At 33.2% G+C, this 19,125-nt stretch overlaps 1 protein-coding gene across 1 annotated transcript; it reads right to left on the reverse strand.

The window, feature by feature from the left end:
* Positions 1–3,391: 3,391 nt before the first annotated feature.
* On the reverse strand, positions 3,392–5,728 carry LOC131077802 (uncharacterized). Its single transcript, XM_058015358.2, has one exon. The coding sequence runs from the start codon at positions 4,756–4,758 to the stop codon at positions 3,529–3,531; it is 1,230 nt and encodes a 409-aa protein (XP_057871341.2). The 5' UTR covers positions 4,759–5,728; the 3' UTR covers positions 3,392–3,528.
* Positions 5,729–19,125: the final 13,397 nt, after the last annotated feature.

Raw genomic sequence — 19,125 nt, forward strand, 5'->3', positions numbered from 1 at the left:
CAAACTTCTCAACAATATCCAACACTTTGTTCTTGTAGAAATGAATTTGATTTAGGGATTTGACCATTAACTATGAAAATGACCTATGGCTTTTGATGCGTGTGATCTCTTTACCTCAATGTTTTGAACTTGTGACTAAACAATAGATGATGTTGATAACCACTTTTGGAATCTTACTAAGCAAGTATCTTCCCCTTATCTCAAGCCTCTAGATCTAAATTAATAGTTTGAAAAATGATTGAAGGTACTTGCCAAACAATAGTTTATCGTGTCTATTTTATCATTAATGATGCACATGTTATTCTAATGATGATGTAGAGTATCACAAAGTTCTCTTATATCTTGATGTTGAACGACTAGATGTCTATAGGTGAATTAGGTTTTGTATATTTATATAACACACTAGCATGCAAATCACACATTTTTCTCTTAATTCAACAAGAAACAACTAGTAAAAGCAGAGTTTGCTTATCCTAGATTTAAATTTGAATTTGGAAATCAAGGTTCATTTCCATGCTACAAATTTGACCCACAATACTGAATGGATAAAATAAATATTAAGTTTAGATTCTAGAGATGTTTGATAATAGAATAAGGTTAAGCTTTCAAGAGAAGCAAGGAGGGGGATATCTACCCTACTTGTATCTAGCATTGGCTCAACTATTCAATCACGATCAACTTACTTAGTGGCGTTCAAACAAGGCAAATTGTCAACTTAGCTACTATCATTTATCTAAGGGTCTAAACTTGGCATATGCTTCGATCAAACTTGTCAGCCATGCTTTGGATCACTCAAATCGACCCACCAGTTGACTTGGTAACAACAATATAGAGTGATATGTGTTGCTTCTGGATTCGATTGTGTAAATGTTGTTTTCATCAACGTTTCAGATCACATTCCATGATCCATCACTAGGAAGAGATAGAAATCAAAAGGAGAAAAATAGTTCATGTTGCAGACCAAAATTTTAAGTATGTTTTGGTCTGCAACATGAACTATTTTTCTCCTTATGATCTCTATCTCATCCTGATGATGGATCAAGGAGTGTCAGCTGAAACGTTGATGAAAAAAACATTTACACAATCGAATCCAAAAGCAACACACATCAGTCTCATAGATTGTGGAAATCTACTAGCATTAACAATATAGAGATAAGACTTAATTGAAAAGTTTCATGCAAAGCCATATTATTGTATACTAATTATTAAAAAAATACAATCAAAATAAATCTAAAATGAAAAAAAGAATTACAAGATATAAAATCTTCACCCTTACAACTAATAAAAATAAAAAAATAAAAAAATTCTTAACTAAGATAAGGGACCTCATCCTCATTCTCAAAAGATATTGAATGCAAAAACTTCAAATACCTAAACTTTGACATCTTTTTGTCTCATCATGCACATTTTAGAATCACTAAAAAAATATAATAAACCAAATACAATATCTGGTATTAAAAAGGTGATACAATCAATGGTCGTAGTTAAACCCATCTATAATACCGCCTTTCCAGAATTATAAAAAATAAAAATCCGTAGTGGATTTAACCGTACGTTATTCCGAAAAACACTAAAATAAAGATACATCACTGTAATGAGATGTTTGTAGCGTGGATGGCAAGATTGTGACTTTGGCTGTGTGGATCCCACCTCATCGCCATTAGCGCTGTGGTACAATCTACTGAAAGCAAACCCCACGAATATGATTGCACGAATTGCAAACCAGAGAATATTAATTTCCTTAAATAAATTTTCTTATCCTCTTTGAACAACTGCACGAATCAATCAGGCGCCTCTTGCGGATCTGATTTTGATGTACACTGGATTATTAAAATAATAACATCGGATGCTAATGTCAATGTTCTTCAAAGGACATAATAATTAAATCGATTGCGGTGATTCCCTCGAACTAACACGAATTCGAAATTTTGATTTTTTGTTTGTTAAATCGGTTTATGAAAATATGTAGAAATTTAATGGCTTCAATTGTCGAATCGGTTTCTGCATCTGTTTTTTTTCCAAAATTTCATGTCTTTAATAGTTAAAGCGGTTTCTGAAATTTTTTTCGTATTTTCCTGTCTTTAAATGTTAAATCGGTTTCTGAATTTTTTTTCGAAATTTCATTTTGTGAATGTTAAATCGGCGTCTGAATCGATCTTTAAATTTAATGTCTGCAATTGTTGAACCGGTTTCTGAATATTTTTCGAAATTTTTCATGTCTTTAGTTGTTCAATCGGCGTCTTAATTTATCTCCAAATTTAATGTCTTTAAATGTTGAATCGATTTCAGAATTTTCTTCGAAATTTCATGTCGTAAATGTTAAAGTCGGCGTCTGAATTGATCTCCGAATTTAATGTCTTCCATTGTTGAATAGGTTTCTGAATATTTTTCGTAATTGCATGTCTTTAATTGTTAAATCGGTTTCTGAGTTGATTTCAAAACGTTTCTATTTAATTGATAAGTCGGTTTCTGACTGACTGATCTCGAAGTTTTAAAGTCTTGAATGTTAAATCCGTGTCGGAATTGATTTCGAAATGTTTTTGTAACTGTTCAAATCTGTTTGTGCATTGATTTCGGCATTTTATGTCTTACTGTTTCTGACCAGAAATCGAAATTTAAATAACTATGTGACTTGCACAGCCATTACTCCTCTCCGTTTTAAAAGTGACGGTTTTCCATTTACTGGTGTCAAGATAATTCATGGATTCAGACCTGACAATCTTTTATTTGAACATAATTGCTTTCAGCGCTTTGAAATAAGCCGTTAATAGGTGTTCGTTAGACAAATAAACATGCCGTACAATGCCTGATTAAGAGAACAGTTCATTGGACAAATAAATTGCAGAGTTTAAATGAAAATCGTGCGAAGATCTTGGAGAACTCATTGTAAGAAAACAAATGGCAATTTGTTGCGAAAAAACCGTACGTCAGAAAGAAAGACATTTTGATTCGCTTCTCTTTGAGACTAGATTACTCACCTTTATCCTCCATGAATTTGTAATTTCCTGCAGGGTGATATTTACTGTATCGAAAAGACCTTATTTGCGATATCCGTAGTACTACCTTTCCTTAATCAAATTTACAGGTTAAAGTTTGGTCATTAGATCGGTTAATCTCAAAGTGATTCTTCATGTGATTTACTGTAATTTCAAACTGTAGATGGTTAAGAATCCGTATTAACAAGATTTGAATTTGAAAGTAACATTAATGGGGCCTGCAATTGAGCCTTTGAATCGAAAAGCAAAGACAAATTTTACATAGTAGAAAGTTAAAATTCAGCTGTCGATGAACTCGAAATTTGGCTTGCGACTATGAGAATTCAAAATTGCAAGAATCTGACTAAAAAGTAAGGAGAAACAAACAGGAAAATTGAAGTGATGCTCAGACTGTATAACAAAATAGATTTTCCCGGCTGCTGAAACTCTATAAATGTAGAATAATAGAATATGTGCTAAGACAGTGGATGAAGGCCTGAAGCCTTATTAGACTATGGATCAATACAAAATTACGATCAAGCCAGCTATAAGTCTATTGATTCGAAGAAGGCCCGAGGCCCAAATGAAGATCCAATCCATGCTCAGCCTCATGCAGCTGCAAACCTGCATTATTATTATTATTATTATTATTGTAGTTATGGTGGTTATTATTACTACTGCGTTTAAGTTGTTCTGCATCTGCAACAACCTCCTGCTGTTGAAAGCTAAGCAAGCTACTTAACTGTCTTGGTTGGAAGGGCAATGGCAGTGATGGGAAGCTTGGCAAATCATTGGATGGAGACTGGAAGGAATAGATGTTGGGAGTATAGGACATGATTGAGGAAAACCCAGAGCCAAACTCCTGGCATTGTGGAGCAACATAAATCAATGGATTGCTACTAGGACGGATAGTTGCAGACCTTGGATTAATGGCAGGAGACCCTCCAAACAGAGATGGGTGTTGGGTATTGTAGCCAAAAACAGCAGGAATAGGTTGAATGATGGGCATGGCTGTGTCAAACATGCGAGAAGAGTGGGGACTGAGAAGCCCAGAGCCAGGAAAACGTTGCAGGCCATATAAACTAGCATTACTGCCACAACTCCTGCTTCTCCCAGCCTGAATCTGAGCCCTCTTGGCCTGCTGTCTCTCCTTCTTATGAGCGTTCTGATGACCTCCCAGGGCCTGTGAATTGGCAAACTCTCTGCAACAGTACTGACATTCATACTTTCTGCTCTCTGGAGCCGATCCAGAAGAGTTGCTGCCAATGGAGGTCTTGATAACATCCACCTCCCCTGACTCATCCTCCATCTTCTGCACCTTAACTTTTTTGCTCACCATCTGACTATGCTCAGTATCCGTCTCTGTCTCTGCACTCCCCTCACAGATCTGCTTAACCTCATACCCAAACAATCTAAGAGGAGCCTTAAACTTAGCCTCAGACCCTGATCCTGACTCATCAGTCACCCCATCACTTCCCTGATCCAATCTCTCAACACTAGATCCTCCTCCATGCTGAGCAATCTCCTCCCCCATGGAGCTCTCTGTGATATTATTGTTGTTATTATTCACAGAATCACAGAATCTCTTCTCACTCACATCACAATCCCCATCTTCTCCCCCTCTCCCAAGACAATCCTTTTCCCTTTCTGGGCTCACTCCATGCTCTCTCTGCCTCTTTAAGCTCACGAACATACTAAATCCTCTCTCATTTTCATCGCCTCCATCCTCGCTCAAACTCTGCAATCTTCCTAAGCTCAAGTACGAATCTCCAACGTTTGTCATACCAGTCACACCCAACAACAACAACCACAAAACAAACTGACAGAGCAGAACTGCCAGTTCAAGATCACAAATCACTCTACTCTCTGTCCATGTCAATAAACCCCACCATCCCCATGATTTCTACACTAATCTGATTCTGCACCAGTGCCCTTCTCTGCCCTTCCGCAGCACCACCCACTAAGCCCAATCCTAATTCAATCGCATGCATGAGTCCTTCCCCAAAATTTACTCAATCCAAAATCCAAACAAACCCTAATCATTCAACCACCCACATAACCAAAACCCTGCAATCTGATCAAACCAACCTACTAAACCTCTGAAAAGATCCAAACCTATAAGAACAGAGAAAAAACAAAGTGCTGCAAAGGTGGGAAACCATGGAAGGAGACTAGTATCTATGAGTACATCACACTCGCACGGGCATCCTATGAGGTCTGTACTCTCAGAAGCAACAGTTTAAAAAGAAAGCAAGAATGGGGCCTCCCTGCTCCCTTGTATGCAGGCAAAAAACTCTACTCTGCTAATCAATGGCAGATTCTAGCAAAGCATCCTATTTGTACTCCTGCCATCATCTTCTACCCATGTGTTTTTCTTCCTTGCATGCACAGAAAACTCAGATTTTGTAATGGTGAATTCAATGCACACCATAGTGGAGGTCAGATTGCACGCGGCTTACATGGCCGGCCATTTGAACACTGGATTGGCCAAGCATTCTACACTCCACCACGCGTCTCCTCCACTATCCTTGTATTATAACGCCTGCAATTCGCCAAATTTCTGCTTCCTCAAAGATTTTTCTCATATGGTTTCATCAGAATGGATTGAACAAAATTTCAAGATGAAATCTTTAACGAGGTACCCAAAAGGTAAAGAAATCATTTCAATTATCATATGATAAAATCTACTACTGACTTCTCCATACGCTCATGGAGTTTGACAATGCAGCTCTTTAACTTTTCATGCCAGATGATATTAAAGGTTGGATAAAGGGAAAAAAAAAAGAAATTAAACTTGCAATATCTAAAACTTTTCAAAACTTTAAAAGGAGAAAAAAATTTACTTATGGAAAGAAAGTTAAAAAGGCTTTCCCTATATGAGAGAGAGATAAAGTTTTACTATTATTAACTACAAAGTTATGGAATCTTGTGAAAAAGAATTTGATTAATGTTATAGGTGTTTTCCAATGACATCAATGAGTTTATGGGATTATCATGATATAAAAATCAAAATATGATACATATACAATTAGAAAATTAAAAGTATAAATCACTTAAAATTAATATTTCTTGATATCTTTTAGTTTGATAGATATTACTAGTTACGAAATTATTAGAATATGTTGTTCTTAAACTTCAAAATTTTCATTAAAAATAAGCAAATATTTAAAATTTAAGCTTATTTAGAATTAATTATGCAATAATTATTAATCACACTTTTACTTTTAAAGAATTAAACTTTAATCATTAATCACACTTTTAGTTTTAAACTTATCCAAAAACTAGAGTGGTAATAGATGTTTGCTGCATTCTAGGGGTTGGATAGCCCTTTCCATGTTTGTGTGTATTAATGACTTTTTTTTATGTCGAGAGGCAATGACATACAAATATCCATAAACAAAAAATTGATTTTGAATAAATTTGACATATAGATGACAGGTAAATGCATGCATGTTTTAGTTTCTCTATAAGTATTATTTTATTACTCTGAATAAAATAGAATCATTGCCACTTGTTATGTCGAGAGGCATCTATAGTAACATACAAATATCCGTAAACAATAAAATGATTTTAAATAAATTTTAAGTGTAGATGACAGGTAAATGCATGCATGGTTCAACTTCTCTATAAGTATTATTTTATTATTCTGAATAAAAAAGAATCATTGCCACTTGTCTCTAAGTATATGAAACCGTTACATCTTTAATGAGAGTGAAAGAGTGTAGCATTATTCAGCTCCATGTTCTTCTTGACAACTAATAAACATGCAAGACAATTATGTGATATCTCTCGGCATTATTTTATGTATAGTTTAATATGTCGAGAGGCATCTACAATGACATCAAAATGTCTGTAAACAAAATTCCATTTTTGAAACAATTTGACATGCAAATGACCGGTAAATGCATGAAATTTGTCATGTTTCAGTTTTTGTGGAGGTGTTAATTTATTACTCCAAATAAAATAGAACCCTCGCTACTTGATTCACAACTTTTTGCATGAGAACTTTAATGGATTTGTATTCGTGGTGTTTAGTATTTTAGAAGTGCATGTTTTAGTTTCTTAATAAGTATTATTTAATTACTCTAAATAAAATAGAATCATTGCCACTTGTCTCTAAGTATATGCAACTATTACATCTTTAATGAGAGTGAAAGAGTGCAACATTATTCAGCTCCACGTCCTTCTTGACAACTAATAAACATGCAAGACAATTATGTGATATCTCTCGGTATTATTTTACGTATATATAAGTATTGTTTATTTACTCTGAATAAAATAGAATCATTGTCACTTGTCTCTAAGTATATGAAACTGTTACATCTTTAATGAGAGTGAAAGAGTGCAACATTATTCAACTCCATGTTCTTCTTGACAACTAATAAACGTGCAAGACAATTATGTGATATCTCTTGGCATTATTTTACGTATAATATATTTTAGAATATAGGTATACTAGTATGTAACTTTTACTTTTATAGTTAGAAAAGTCACTAGTAATTCTTTCATTTTGTTTTTGTTTCAAAAAGTGGAGAATGAATTATTGATATAAAAACGTTGCCTTTTCATAAAAAAAATTGTAAATTACATGCAAAATTAAATAAAAGAGTTCTAAAGAAATAACTTCTATGTAAACATAATAGATCACTCTCTTTTCATAAATGTATTTAAGATATCCAATAAGATGTGCATACCCTACCCCCTTGCGGGATTTGAACTTGTGACCTCTCTTTCAAGAGCACAAGTTCTCTACCACTAGGCCAACTTAGGTTGTACATTCATTGTTCTTATTATTTTTATCATGCTAATATATATAATTAGAATAAGAAACTAAGCTGAAACTAAATAAACTTTATTATGAAGAAAATCTATAGAAACATACTTCAATAGAAACATTTTTTATGAAATAGACTATCTCCCCCCCCCAAAAAATTGAAGATAATTTAAAAAAATCACTCAAATATATATAAATAATATAATTTTTTATAGAACTAATTTTTTTCTTTACTTAATTTTGATAATGTTCCTAAAATAAATAAATTTAAAATATATAAAAGATTTTAAATTCCAAATCTTTTTCAAGTTTAAAATTATTAAATTATTTATTGTCATAGAAATAAAAAATAAATTGTGCTTTATTCAGTAGATTTATTGAAATCTATATAAAATATATAATAGATGCTTGAAAGATGATAAGAAGAAACAAAATCTTTCTAACCATATTAGTATATATATTTTTATATTAAGAATATTTACCTTTTGTTAAAGTAAGAGTAAAAGTTGATAAAATCAAAGTAATAATAGTTTAATATGAAATCTTAAATTGTATATTTTAATAATTATTTTTCATAGATGTTATATGTATAATATAAATTAAAACTTCAATTAAAAAGTATTAAAGTGATTAATAATTCTTAAAATAATATTTTCAATATAATTAAAATAAGTAAACTTTTATTATTTTTAATAATCATATATTTAACATATTTACATATTAAAAGTGATTTAAAAAAATTTAAATGATATTTTATAAGTTAAGCCAATTCTAAATTTAATTGTCTACAAAATAAAATCATTTGATTTAATTATTTATATATTAGAAATATGAAAGAATCCACAAGAACAAAAATCTAACCAATAAGACCAAATATCTTCCACATATGAAACACATGTAACTTAATTTTTTTTATTGATATAATATTGGATTTTATTGAAGGAAAAGGAAATTTACAACTTCAAAAAAAGAAACAATTTTCTGTCATGAAACCACCAACATTCACCAACCACCAACCACCCAAACTAGACGAAACCGCATACCCAAACCACTGTTAAGACCACCAACCCAAAATGTCTACAACAACGCTTCATGCAAATACAATAATTGATATTAAACATGAAAACCAAAATTGAAACAATTTGAATAACAGAGAAATGGGAATAAACTCCCAAACAGAGACCAACAACATAAACAAATCACACACGAATACCCGAAAGGATTGCCAGGGTTTTGCTTCCTGCCTGCCACCACTATCTTCCTGCATCTGAACCTCAGCCTTAGCCTTTGACCTGTCTCTTCCATGTCCCTTGCTTCCACCCGAGCCTACTGAATTACCTCCTCCAGCTTCATAATCTGTGTGAAAAATTTCATTGCCTCCCATCCTCTTCTCATCGCCTCTCTGTATCTAGCCTTCACCACCTCCCGTCGCCTGAGAAAGGGAATATACTTGTCTCTCAAATCTTGATGGACCTCCAACACCCTTTCAGAGACGACAAACCCTTCACTTGGAAGAGCCCACTCCAGAAGCGAAACCATATTTACAAGAAACTCCTCTAGTATAATTGCCTTCAAAACCTTTCAGACCTACTCACAGGAAGTATCCAATTCAAGTCTACACGCCATGATAAGGGAACATAAATCCACGCAGGTCCAATATTGATGACCAATTACACCCAAATCTTCCTCAAGGACCAACTGCACACTCCTAATCAACAACGGGTCCTTCGAGCGAAACATGTTCTTCAGCCTCTTCTCCGAGACCGGTCCCCAAAAGTTAGTGAGAAGTTTGGATGTCATCAATGTAAAATTGGCCTCCATTGCGATAAAAAAAACCAGGTTGCCAAACTCAAAACAAGCCGATGAAAATCCTCGCTCGCAGACCAAAAATCTTCTTGAATATGCAAGGACTGATACACACTTCCCCACACTCTCCATAAATGCACTCCCCTCAGGCTTCATCGCCATTGCAGAAATTATCGACATTAATTGCCAACTTCAAGTGAGCCAACCTATGCTCTCTAAAAGAGAACTAGACATACACATCACACACTTTTCATTAACTGGCAAGTGTGAAGCCATGCAAACTGATTAAGAATGCCATTGGGCAATATCACCATCACCCCCCCACCATCTCATCACACATCTATCCAATTCACATGCCACATTGGATAAAGCATATGCCACCATATTCCCCCCTCATAATATGGGAAATACGAAAAATCCTGAAAAAACATTCAATTTTGAGCAAATAATTTATATAAATTTATTAAGTCGCCAACTCGAAGATACATTATATAACTAAAAACAAAAAATTAAAATAATAATTTTTATATAACTAAAAAAAATAAGATTCTTATTATTTTCCAATAATCACATGTCTAATGTATTTGCATCCTAGAAGTGATTATGACAAATTAGTTGAATCATAGTTATAATTTGAATCATATTTATGATTTAATTCAATTAAAAAAGATTTAAGATGATTCAAATTTAATTATAATAAATTAATTTAAATATTTAGATTTGAAAAGATTTAAAAGTTCAATTAATGAATATCAAACTAAGTAGTTTAGCTCAAAATATAGAAATAAATCATACAAATATGAAGAACTGGGTAGAACAACATAAATATCAATTATATCAATAGTAAATTGTATACATAAGAAAAATATTATATCAATTATATCTAGTTTAATAGTTTCCTATATGTTCAAGGAGTAAGATAGCCAGATTCTAAAAATTGAACACATATACATATATTTTGTTATTTATAAGTTCAAAATTGAAACTATATTAAAGAATGTTATTCAAAAAATTATTTATAATATAATATTTTCTATGTATCTAAAACAAAATAAAATTGTTATTATATTTTTCAATAATCACATGTCTAACACATTTAAGTCTTAAAAGTAGGCATGAAAATTACTTTGACTCTCTACAAAGTAAATATATTTGATTATCATGATTATGTGTCATATAAATTAATTATTTGGTATAAGGATACATATTAGAAATAATAAAAATATTATAAACTATGAAAAAATGGATGTACATTTATATGCATGTGGGTGTGTAAATATTAAGTTTTATATTATTATATTCAATTATGTGAAAAATACATTTAATGACAAGTCTCCAAACATCATGAAATGACAAAGTGTGAGGAGGGAGATCAATTTGTTATTTATTTTCTCTCAACCACCTTGAATATTTTGTAAGAAGGCATCAAATGGAGAGGTATATTTGATGTAAAGGAAATTAATGTTATTATGGATCATTCAAGATTAAGATTTTATTTTATTTGAGTATTATGAAAGAATGTGTGTAATTTATAATATGTAGGAAAGATGTAAATTGTGTACAACTAGTGTAAAATTATTGAAAACGATTATATAGGAGCATTAGATTTTTAATATGGTTCAAAATTTTGGGTCATAATTTGAAAATTCATTTATGTTTTCGAATTTTTGAATTTTTTATTTTACTATATGTTTGAGTTACGAGAAAGTGAAATTATATGATATTTACAAGAAAAAACTGAACACATCTAAAAATAATTTATTATTTATAGTACGAAAAGAAAAATTAAATAACTTAAATGCATGTTGCTTATTGGAAATGAAATTTGTATAGCTAAATAAGATAGGATTCTTATTTGATCTCACTAATCAAATGTCTAAATAGGATTCTTATGTATTTCCACTAATCAAATGTCTAATGTATTTACATCTTAAAAGTGCCTATGGAAATTTACTCAAATCATATTTATAATTTAATCCAGAGAAATTCAAGCTATTTTAAATTTAATAATCTAAAAATAAAAATATTTAATTTGAATGATTATATGTCATATAAAAATTAATTACTTATATATGATATTTATATTATAATTGATTTTATTAAATTAGTTTAAATATTTAAACTTATCATCTTCAAATTTGTGATTTATTTGATAGAAGACAAGATCTCCGAGTGTAAAATCATCACACACACACACACACACACACACACACACACACACACACACACACACACATACATATACATTCTAGTACAAAGATGGATATTTAAAATAACAGTTATTAACTCTGCTATATATAGCTATTTCAAATAAAATGTATATTTATAAACATCAAGACATCTATTATATTTATTTAAAATGTGAGTTCTTATCAATTATGTTTAATTATGCAGACAATAAATTTAATGTATAGCCTCCAAAAATCATGAAATATCTTGATTGTTTTATAAGAATATGTTAAATGGGGAGAGTACATATAAATGGTGAAACTAAGGTAGAAATAGAAACTGGATTGAAAATCAAATGTCTAAGATCAGATCAAGGCAGTGAGTTCACTTCTCATGAATTTAACAGTTATTGTGAGACAAATGGAATTAGGAGACAGTTATCTGCACCTCAGACTCCTCAGCAGAATGGGGTAGTGGAAGAAAAAATAGAACCATTTTGGATGCAGCAAGAACTATGATGATGGAAGACAAATTGCCTCACATCTACTGGAGAGAAGTAATGAGTACAACAGTCTACACATTCAACATAGTTCACATCAAAGGTGAAACCGGTAAGACCCCTTATGAATTATGGTTTGGACATACACCTAATGTTTAATATTTCATAATTTTTGGAAGTAAATGTTATATCAAAAGGGATGATTCAATTGGGAAGTTTGATCCTAGATGTGATGAAGGGATATTTCTTGGTTATTCAATTCAAAGCAAAGCATATAGATGTTATGACAAAAGATTGTAGAAAATTGTGGAGCTCATGCTAATGTGAAAGTGGATGAGCAATACATGAATCAATCTATATCATATGATAGGGAACCAACAGTGGAAATGATCACAATTGAACTGAAAATGCCTCAATCGGTACAAGAAACTGAGACAGTTACACCAACACAATCAGAAAATTCAACTGTGACTGATTATCAGAGCAGTGAACTTGAAGTTTAGAAGACACCAAGGTATGTAAGGTTAAATCATTCTGAAGATCAAATCATTGGAGATAGGAACAAGGGAGTTATGACAAGAAGAAGACTGGCAAATGAAGAGGTATGTCTTATTTCTCAAATTGAACCAGGATTTGTTATTGAAGCTTGTAAAGATAAACATTGGTTAAAGACTATGGAAGATAAATCAGATTAGATAGAGAAGAATGAGACTTGGACTTTAGTTCCCCGGCCTATAAATAAGAATGTTATTGGAACTAAATGGGTTTTTAGGAATAAACTGAATGAGGATGGTCAAGTTGTAAGAAACAAGGCTAGATTGGTTTATAAAGGATATTCTCAAATGGAAGGAATTGATTATGGTGAGACATTTGCACCTGTAGCTAGAATTGAAGTTGTTAGACTTTTTCTTGCCTATGCAGCTTATAAGAACTATAAGGTCTATCAAATGGATGCTAAATGTGCATTTTTGAATGGTGAACTTGAGGAAGAAGTATACATTGAGCAACTTGATGGATTTTCACTGATAGATGATAAATATATGGTTTGCAGATTGAAAAAATATTTATATGGATTGAAACAAGCTCCTAGAGCTCGGTGTGCAAGGTTGGATAAATATCTTTTGAAACTTGGTTTTACTAAAGGCAGTGCTGATAGTAATTTATATTATAAGATCACTGATGATGATATTCTGATTATTGAAGTATTTGTTGATGATATCATTTTTGGAGGAGAAGATAAATTGTGCACGGAATTCTAATAATATGAAGAATGAATTTGAAATGTCCATGATTGGTGAGATAAGATTTTTCTTAGGTTTGCAGATTACTCAAACTAGCAAAGGCATTTTTATCTATCAAACTAAGTATCTAAGGGAATTGTTGAAGAAGTTTGGTATGGATAATTACAAATCGGTAAGTACTCCTATGGTGACAAGTGAGAAATTATCTATCAAAGATACATCTACACCGGTAAATTTGACAAGGTATAAGTCTATGATTGGTGGTTTGTTAGATCTAACTTAGACTAGACCATACATTATGAATGCAGTAAGTATTGTTTCAAGATATCAAAGTAATCCTAAAGAAAATCATGAATGTGCAGTAAAGAGGATATTCCGATATTTGCAAGGAAAAAAATAATATGGCTTATAGTATTCTAGAGATGATAAATTCACTTTATGTGCATATACAGACTTAGATTGGGCAGGAGATACTGATGACAGGAAGATCACTTCTGGTGGAGCTTTCTTTCTTGGAAAGAAATTGGTTTCATGGATCAACAAAAAACAGTCATGCATTTCTTTATCTACTACAGAAGTTGAATATGTTGCAGCAGCAACTAACTGTATTCAAGTTTTGTGGATGAAGAAAATGTTGAAAGATATCAAGGTAAATTGTAGTGAACCAGCAGTTATCTACTGTGATAACTCTGCAACTATTGACATGTCTAAGAATCCGGTATTTCACTCTAAGACTAAGCACATATCAATAAAATATAACTTTCTGAAGGACAAGGTGGAAGAAAAGGAAGTCAAACTGGTTTATGTGAACACTAAAGAGTAGATTGTAGATATATTCACTAAACCACTATCTAAGGAATCATTTGAGTATTTGAGAGACAGGTTAGGGGTTTCTGCCCCTCCGGCAGAGACTTGATTGATGCAGTTTGTCATCAGTCTAGCATGCATTATCAGAGATATTATTCATTCTGACACTGATGAGTGGTGCTACTACTCAGGGGGAGTAGTCAACTTTGAGATTCAAAGGCTTACACTCTTTCTTTGATATTTTTGTCATGTTTTTGGCATTGATGTCAAAGGGGGAGTCATCACACAATCAAAGAATATCGGTTGGAACACCGATACCGGTTAAGAGTTAACCACATTCAACACATAAATCGATTGTCCTTCATTTGCTTCTTTGATGGTCTCCGTTGAATCTCCAAACTGGTGTCAAGCCATTCCTGCATACTGGTTATCTACATCTACCGGTTAGACACCCTCTAAACCATATTAAACTAAACATCTAATACCAGTTGCAATACAAGAGACTTTAGGAGTAATATTGGTTTGTATTTAGCTAAGATGACTAAGACAATGTGATCATATGTGTGTATACATGTGCCATCAATGACAACACATGAAGTCATCTATCACAATCATCATCAAGCCAACACATGGATGGGAAAATGCCCTTGTCCAAGAAAAATGCCCTTGTCTTAGAAAATTCCTTTGTCTAGGTGACTTCTGATTAGATTCAGAGAGGTCCTCTATCTCTACTTTATATCTTTAGCCTCTGTTAGAAGCCTGCACTTGAAATTGAAACTACACACAAAAAGAGAAAAAAGGTGTTTGGGGATGTATAGGGGTTTTCCTTAGTCAAACCCCATGTTAGGACTCAACCCTATAATGATGATGAATTGGAAATAGATCTTTAAATTGAAATGCTTGACTGAAAATACTTAATTAAAATGATTATACCTTCAATTCATGATACAATGTTCTTAGGATAAGTCCTCTATGTGTTGATGCAATAAGATGATAAATCATCATAAAATCCATCATGAAAGCATAATTGAAAATGAATTGAAGATGCCTTGATGTAGCTTGTTTCTATTTGAACACATATCTACTCTTGAATTGGAATTATTTCTCTTGAAGTAAAAGAATAATGTAAGAATGTTGTGATGATGAAATGAATTAAGAGTGATGCCTTATATAGGGATTTTATAGTAAAATAACCTTTTTCTGACTTAGAGTTATCATATTTTCACATTGAAGATGATTCTAGAAATGGCGAGATTGACATATTATCCTCTCTAAATTTTATCTAAAAAGCATTTGACAATTTGTGCCACTAACGTTGTCCCAACAAATAGGGTTGAATTTTTAAGATCATGAGATAATAGGGTCCTAATTCGAGAAATATAATTTATATGAAAAGTCATAATGTTTAAGTGTGGGAAAAAGGTGCATTAAACTTTGAGATGACATAGGACCCATATAAGCTTGAAATGAAATAATATAGAGGGCACATACAAAATTGTTGGATATTAGAGTTGTTGGAATGTGTTGTTGTCATTGATGTCAACATATTCCTGTGTTCTTGTGCTTCGGTGTTGCAAATAGTTGGTTTGGTCAGTATATTGCAGATATGCTGATGCAGATTAATGGGTTTTGAGATACTTATCTCCAGTTGATTCAGTATGAGTTTCAGTGTTCTAGAAGGTGATTTGATCGGGTTATGTGGTCCAGTGTGGTGAATGTTTTTTTGGTTTGTTATGTATTACAGAGTTGTGATTTCTGGTTTGTATTTCTCTGGAGTTGATTATTTATATTGAGCAGATTTTGGAGAGTATTTGGGATGTTAATGTGTGTCCTCAGTCTAGGTGGTTCATGATTTGGAACTTCACAAGTGTATCTTTTAGTTTGTCGGTAAGTTATGTTGGTATTCTTGAGCTCCGAAAGGATGATGATGATGATTCTTGTAATCCGAGTTGTTGTGATTTTTGTAGAGGGATTCACGTTGCATGTTGATGTTCTTCGATCATGTTCTATCCATTTTGGTGGTTTGCATTGATCATTGTGCGTGTTATTGAATATTTTATTGGTCTAGTGGTATTCTTCGTGTTATACGACTTTCTAGCCAACCCGATGGTTCTTGTGTGTTGTGGATGATCTTGGTGAGATATTCAGTGGTGTTGCATGTTCGAGGTTTTGATTTGGGTCCATGCTATGTACTTTTTGACATTGTATTGGTCTACATATTGATTTATGGATCGTGTGATGTAATTTTGTAATTAGGTCTTATGAGTTGAGTCGACCTTGGAGTTAAGCTTCATGATTCATATAAATAAGTGTAGTAATCATGTAATTTGAGTGTCTACAGTTGTGTTTGCATTCTTTGAGAGAGTTGTATGTGTGAACAAGCAAATTGATATTTTAGAAGTGTGATATTTTAGAAGTGTGGAGAAGAGAAGAGAAGTGTTGTAGTGCAGATAGTGTGCTTAACCTAAACTGTGATCAGGCATTTGGAGATGCTATTCTTTCAATTCATGTAATCCGAATTGTTGTTTGATCTTTGTAAGGAAGTGGGCCTTCCTAGGTTTGTATCCCTTTGTTATTTTTGAATAGGGAGCTCTAGGAATTGTGCCTGAATGCATGCGAATTCCACATTATTATATTTACACATATTACTGCAGAGTATCATCATATTGTGGGTAGGTTCTGCATTCTTTGAGAGAGTTGTATGTGTGAACAAGTGAATTGATATTTTAGAAGTGTGACATTTTAGAAGTGTGGAGAAGAGAAGAGAAGTGTTGCAGTGCAGATAGTGTGCTTAACCTGAACTATGATCAGACATTTGGAGATGATATTCTTTCAATTCATGTAATCTGAATTGTTGTATGATCTTTGTAAGGAAGTGGGCCTTCCTAGGGTTGTATCCCTTTGTTATTTTTGAACAATGAGCTCTAGGAAGTGTGCCTAAATGCATGTGAATTCCCCATTGTAATATTACACATACTACTGCAAAGTATCATCATATTGTGGGTAGGTTCCCGCCATGGTTTCTCCCTTAACCAGGTGTTTCACATCAAAAATTTGTGTGTTGTTGATGTGGTGTTTATCTTTGCTATTGTTGTTCTTGATTAGATATGAAGTTGAGGTTAATTTGTTTAAGTTTGGTGAAAATTGATTCACCCCCCCCTCTCTCAGTTTTCCTGCATTGTTGTTGCCAACAAAAATAAGGGCACAAATAATTAAGTTTTGATAGAATAGGACTCATAGTATTGAATTAAATATTAATCTAATATGTAATAAAGGTCCTGTTGGAAAAATGTTCAGAGCTCCCCTCGGGATTCATGACAAGGGACTAACTACCTCCCATGCGATCCATATCTCTACAGTTTGTATCGGGCATTGATAGATCGGTCTTTTGACACAACGACAAGCTGGGCCAACAAATGGTATCAGAGTGTTGGGTCACAGGTTCGAATCCCCTTAGGTAACGTTGAGGGGGAGATTGTTGGCAAAATGGTCAGTGCTCCCCTTGGTATTTGTGACAAGGGACTAACTACTTCCCATGCGATCCATATCTCTACAGTTTGTATCGAGCATTGATAGATCGGTCTTTTGTTGCAACGGCAAGCTGGGCCAACATGTCCTATAATGTATAGAGGAATAAGAAATAATAAAATGAGTGCTAGGAGAGTGCGAAATTGGACTCCTTAATTAAAGGAGTGCAATTTGTGATGCTACATTTAACCCCCACTTTAGTAACTTGTATGGCTTTAAGGTCATACTCACGATAAAGTAGAAGTGAAGAGATAGAGCATCTAAGAGCAAGATAGGATAGGAATAAGAGAAGACTGTTAGGACCCAAAGGCAACAGAGAGGGGGGGGGTGAATCAGTTGTATAATAATTTAATCTCAAATACAACTTAGCCAAACTTGATACTTAATACCGACAAACCAAACTTGATGCCGGTAAGCAGATAACAGTTAATATTAATACCGGTGAAACTTAATGCATGAAACAGAAAGAGAAATAACATCCACAACACATAACACAAATATTTGTACGTGGAAACCCTGTAAGGGGGAAAACCACGGTGGGAAACCTTACCCACAATCAAATGACACTAGATTGCAAATAGTAAGTGTTTACAAATGGGGTTTGCACATGCAGAAAGGCCACCTGCCTAGAGCTCACTGCTCAATCACAAAATAGGAGTCACACTGACTAAAATTGGATGATTAAATCCAATGATAATGTACTGCTCAAAGTAGCATCTCCAATGCTGGATTCAGTACTGGTTAATCTCTGATTGTCTTCTTCAAACCTTTCTTGAATCTTCAAATGATATTTGCATGAGTAGCTCTGCTTATATTTGTATATACCGAATATCACAACCTTATAATACCTTACCACATATCACCACCATATTAATCTCACAATTGAGATCTTACATATATACCAAAACCTAAGACCAAATGTGTAGGTCGACTTACTAAGAATAATACAATAAAATCTATTACAAGTAAGTCAAGATGTGATGCATCATGTTGGTTCAACAACTATATTAATTTATTAAACCATCTCCATAATGTGTCGTGCTGATTTGGAATAGATAAAGCGTGCTGGTCCATAACCTAGACCAATTTGCCGGTAACAACAAATATGTCAACCCGATTAGACCAATAACCAAACCTCCAAAACCAAGTGTCCAAACCATGTCTTTGACATAACCAAGTGATCTCCAAATGATAACAAGTCATCCTCAGTGTCGGTGAACAATATAACCAAAGATCTCCAGAAGGATAAGTGTTGATAAGTCTTGACATCAATGACAAAACCAATGCAACATATCCATAATACAAAGAATCTCCCCCTTTGGCATT

The sequence above is a fragment of the Cryptomeria japonica genome, chromosome 10, assembly GCF_030272615.1.
Source record: "Cryptomeria japonica chromosome 10, Sugi_1.0, whole genome shotgun sequence".
NCBI classification, from domain to species: Eukaryota; Viridiplantae; Streptophyta; class Pinopsida; order Cupressales; family Cupressaceae; genus Cryptomeria; species Cryptomeria japonica.

What these genes read in the sequence shown, in the direction of transcription:
- LOC131077802 (XM_058015358.2), bottom strand. Translation starts at nt 4,758, where the DNA reads ATGACAAACGTTGGAGATTCGTACTTGAGCTTAGGAAGATTGCAGAGT.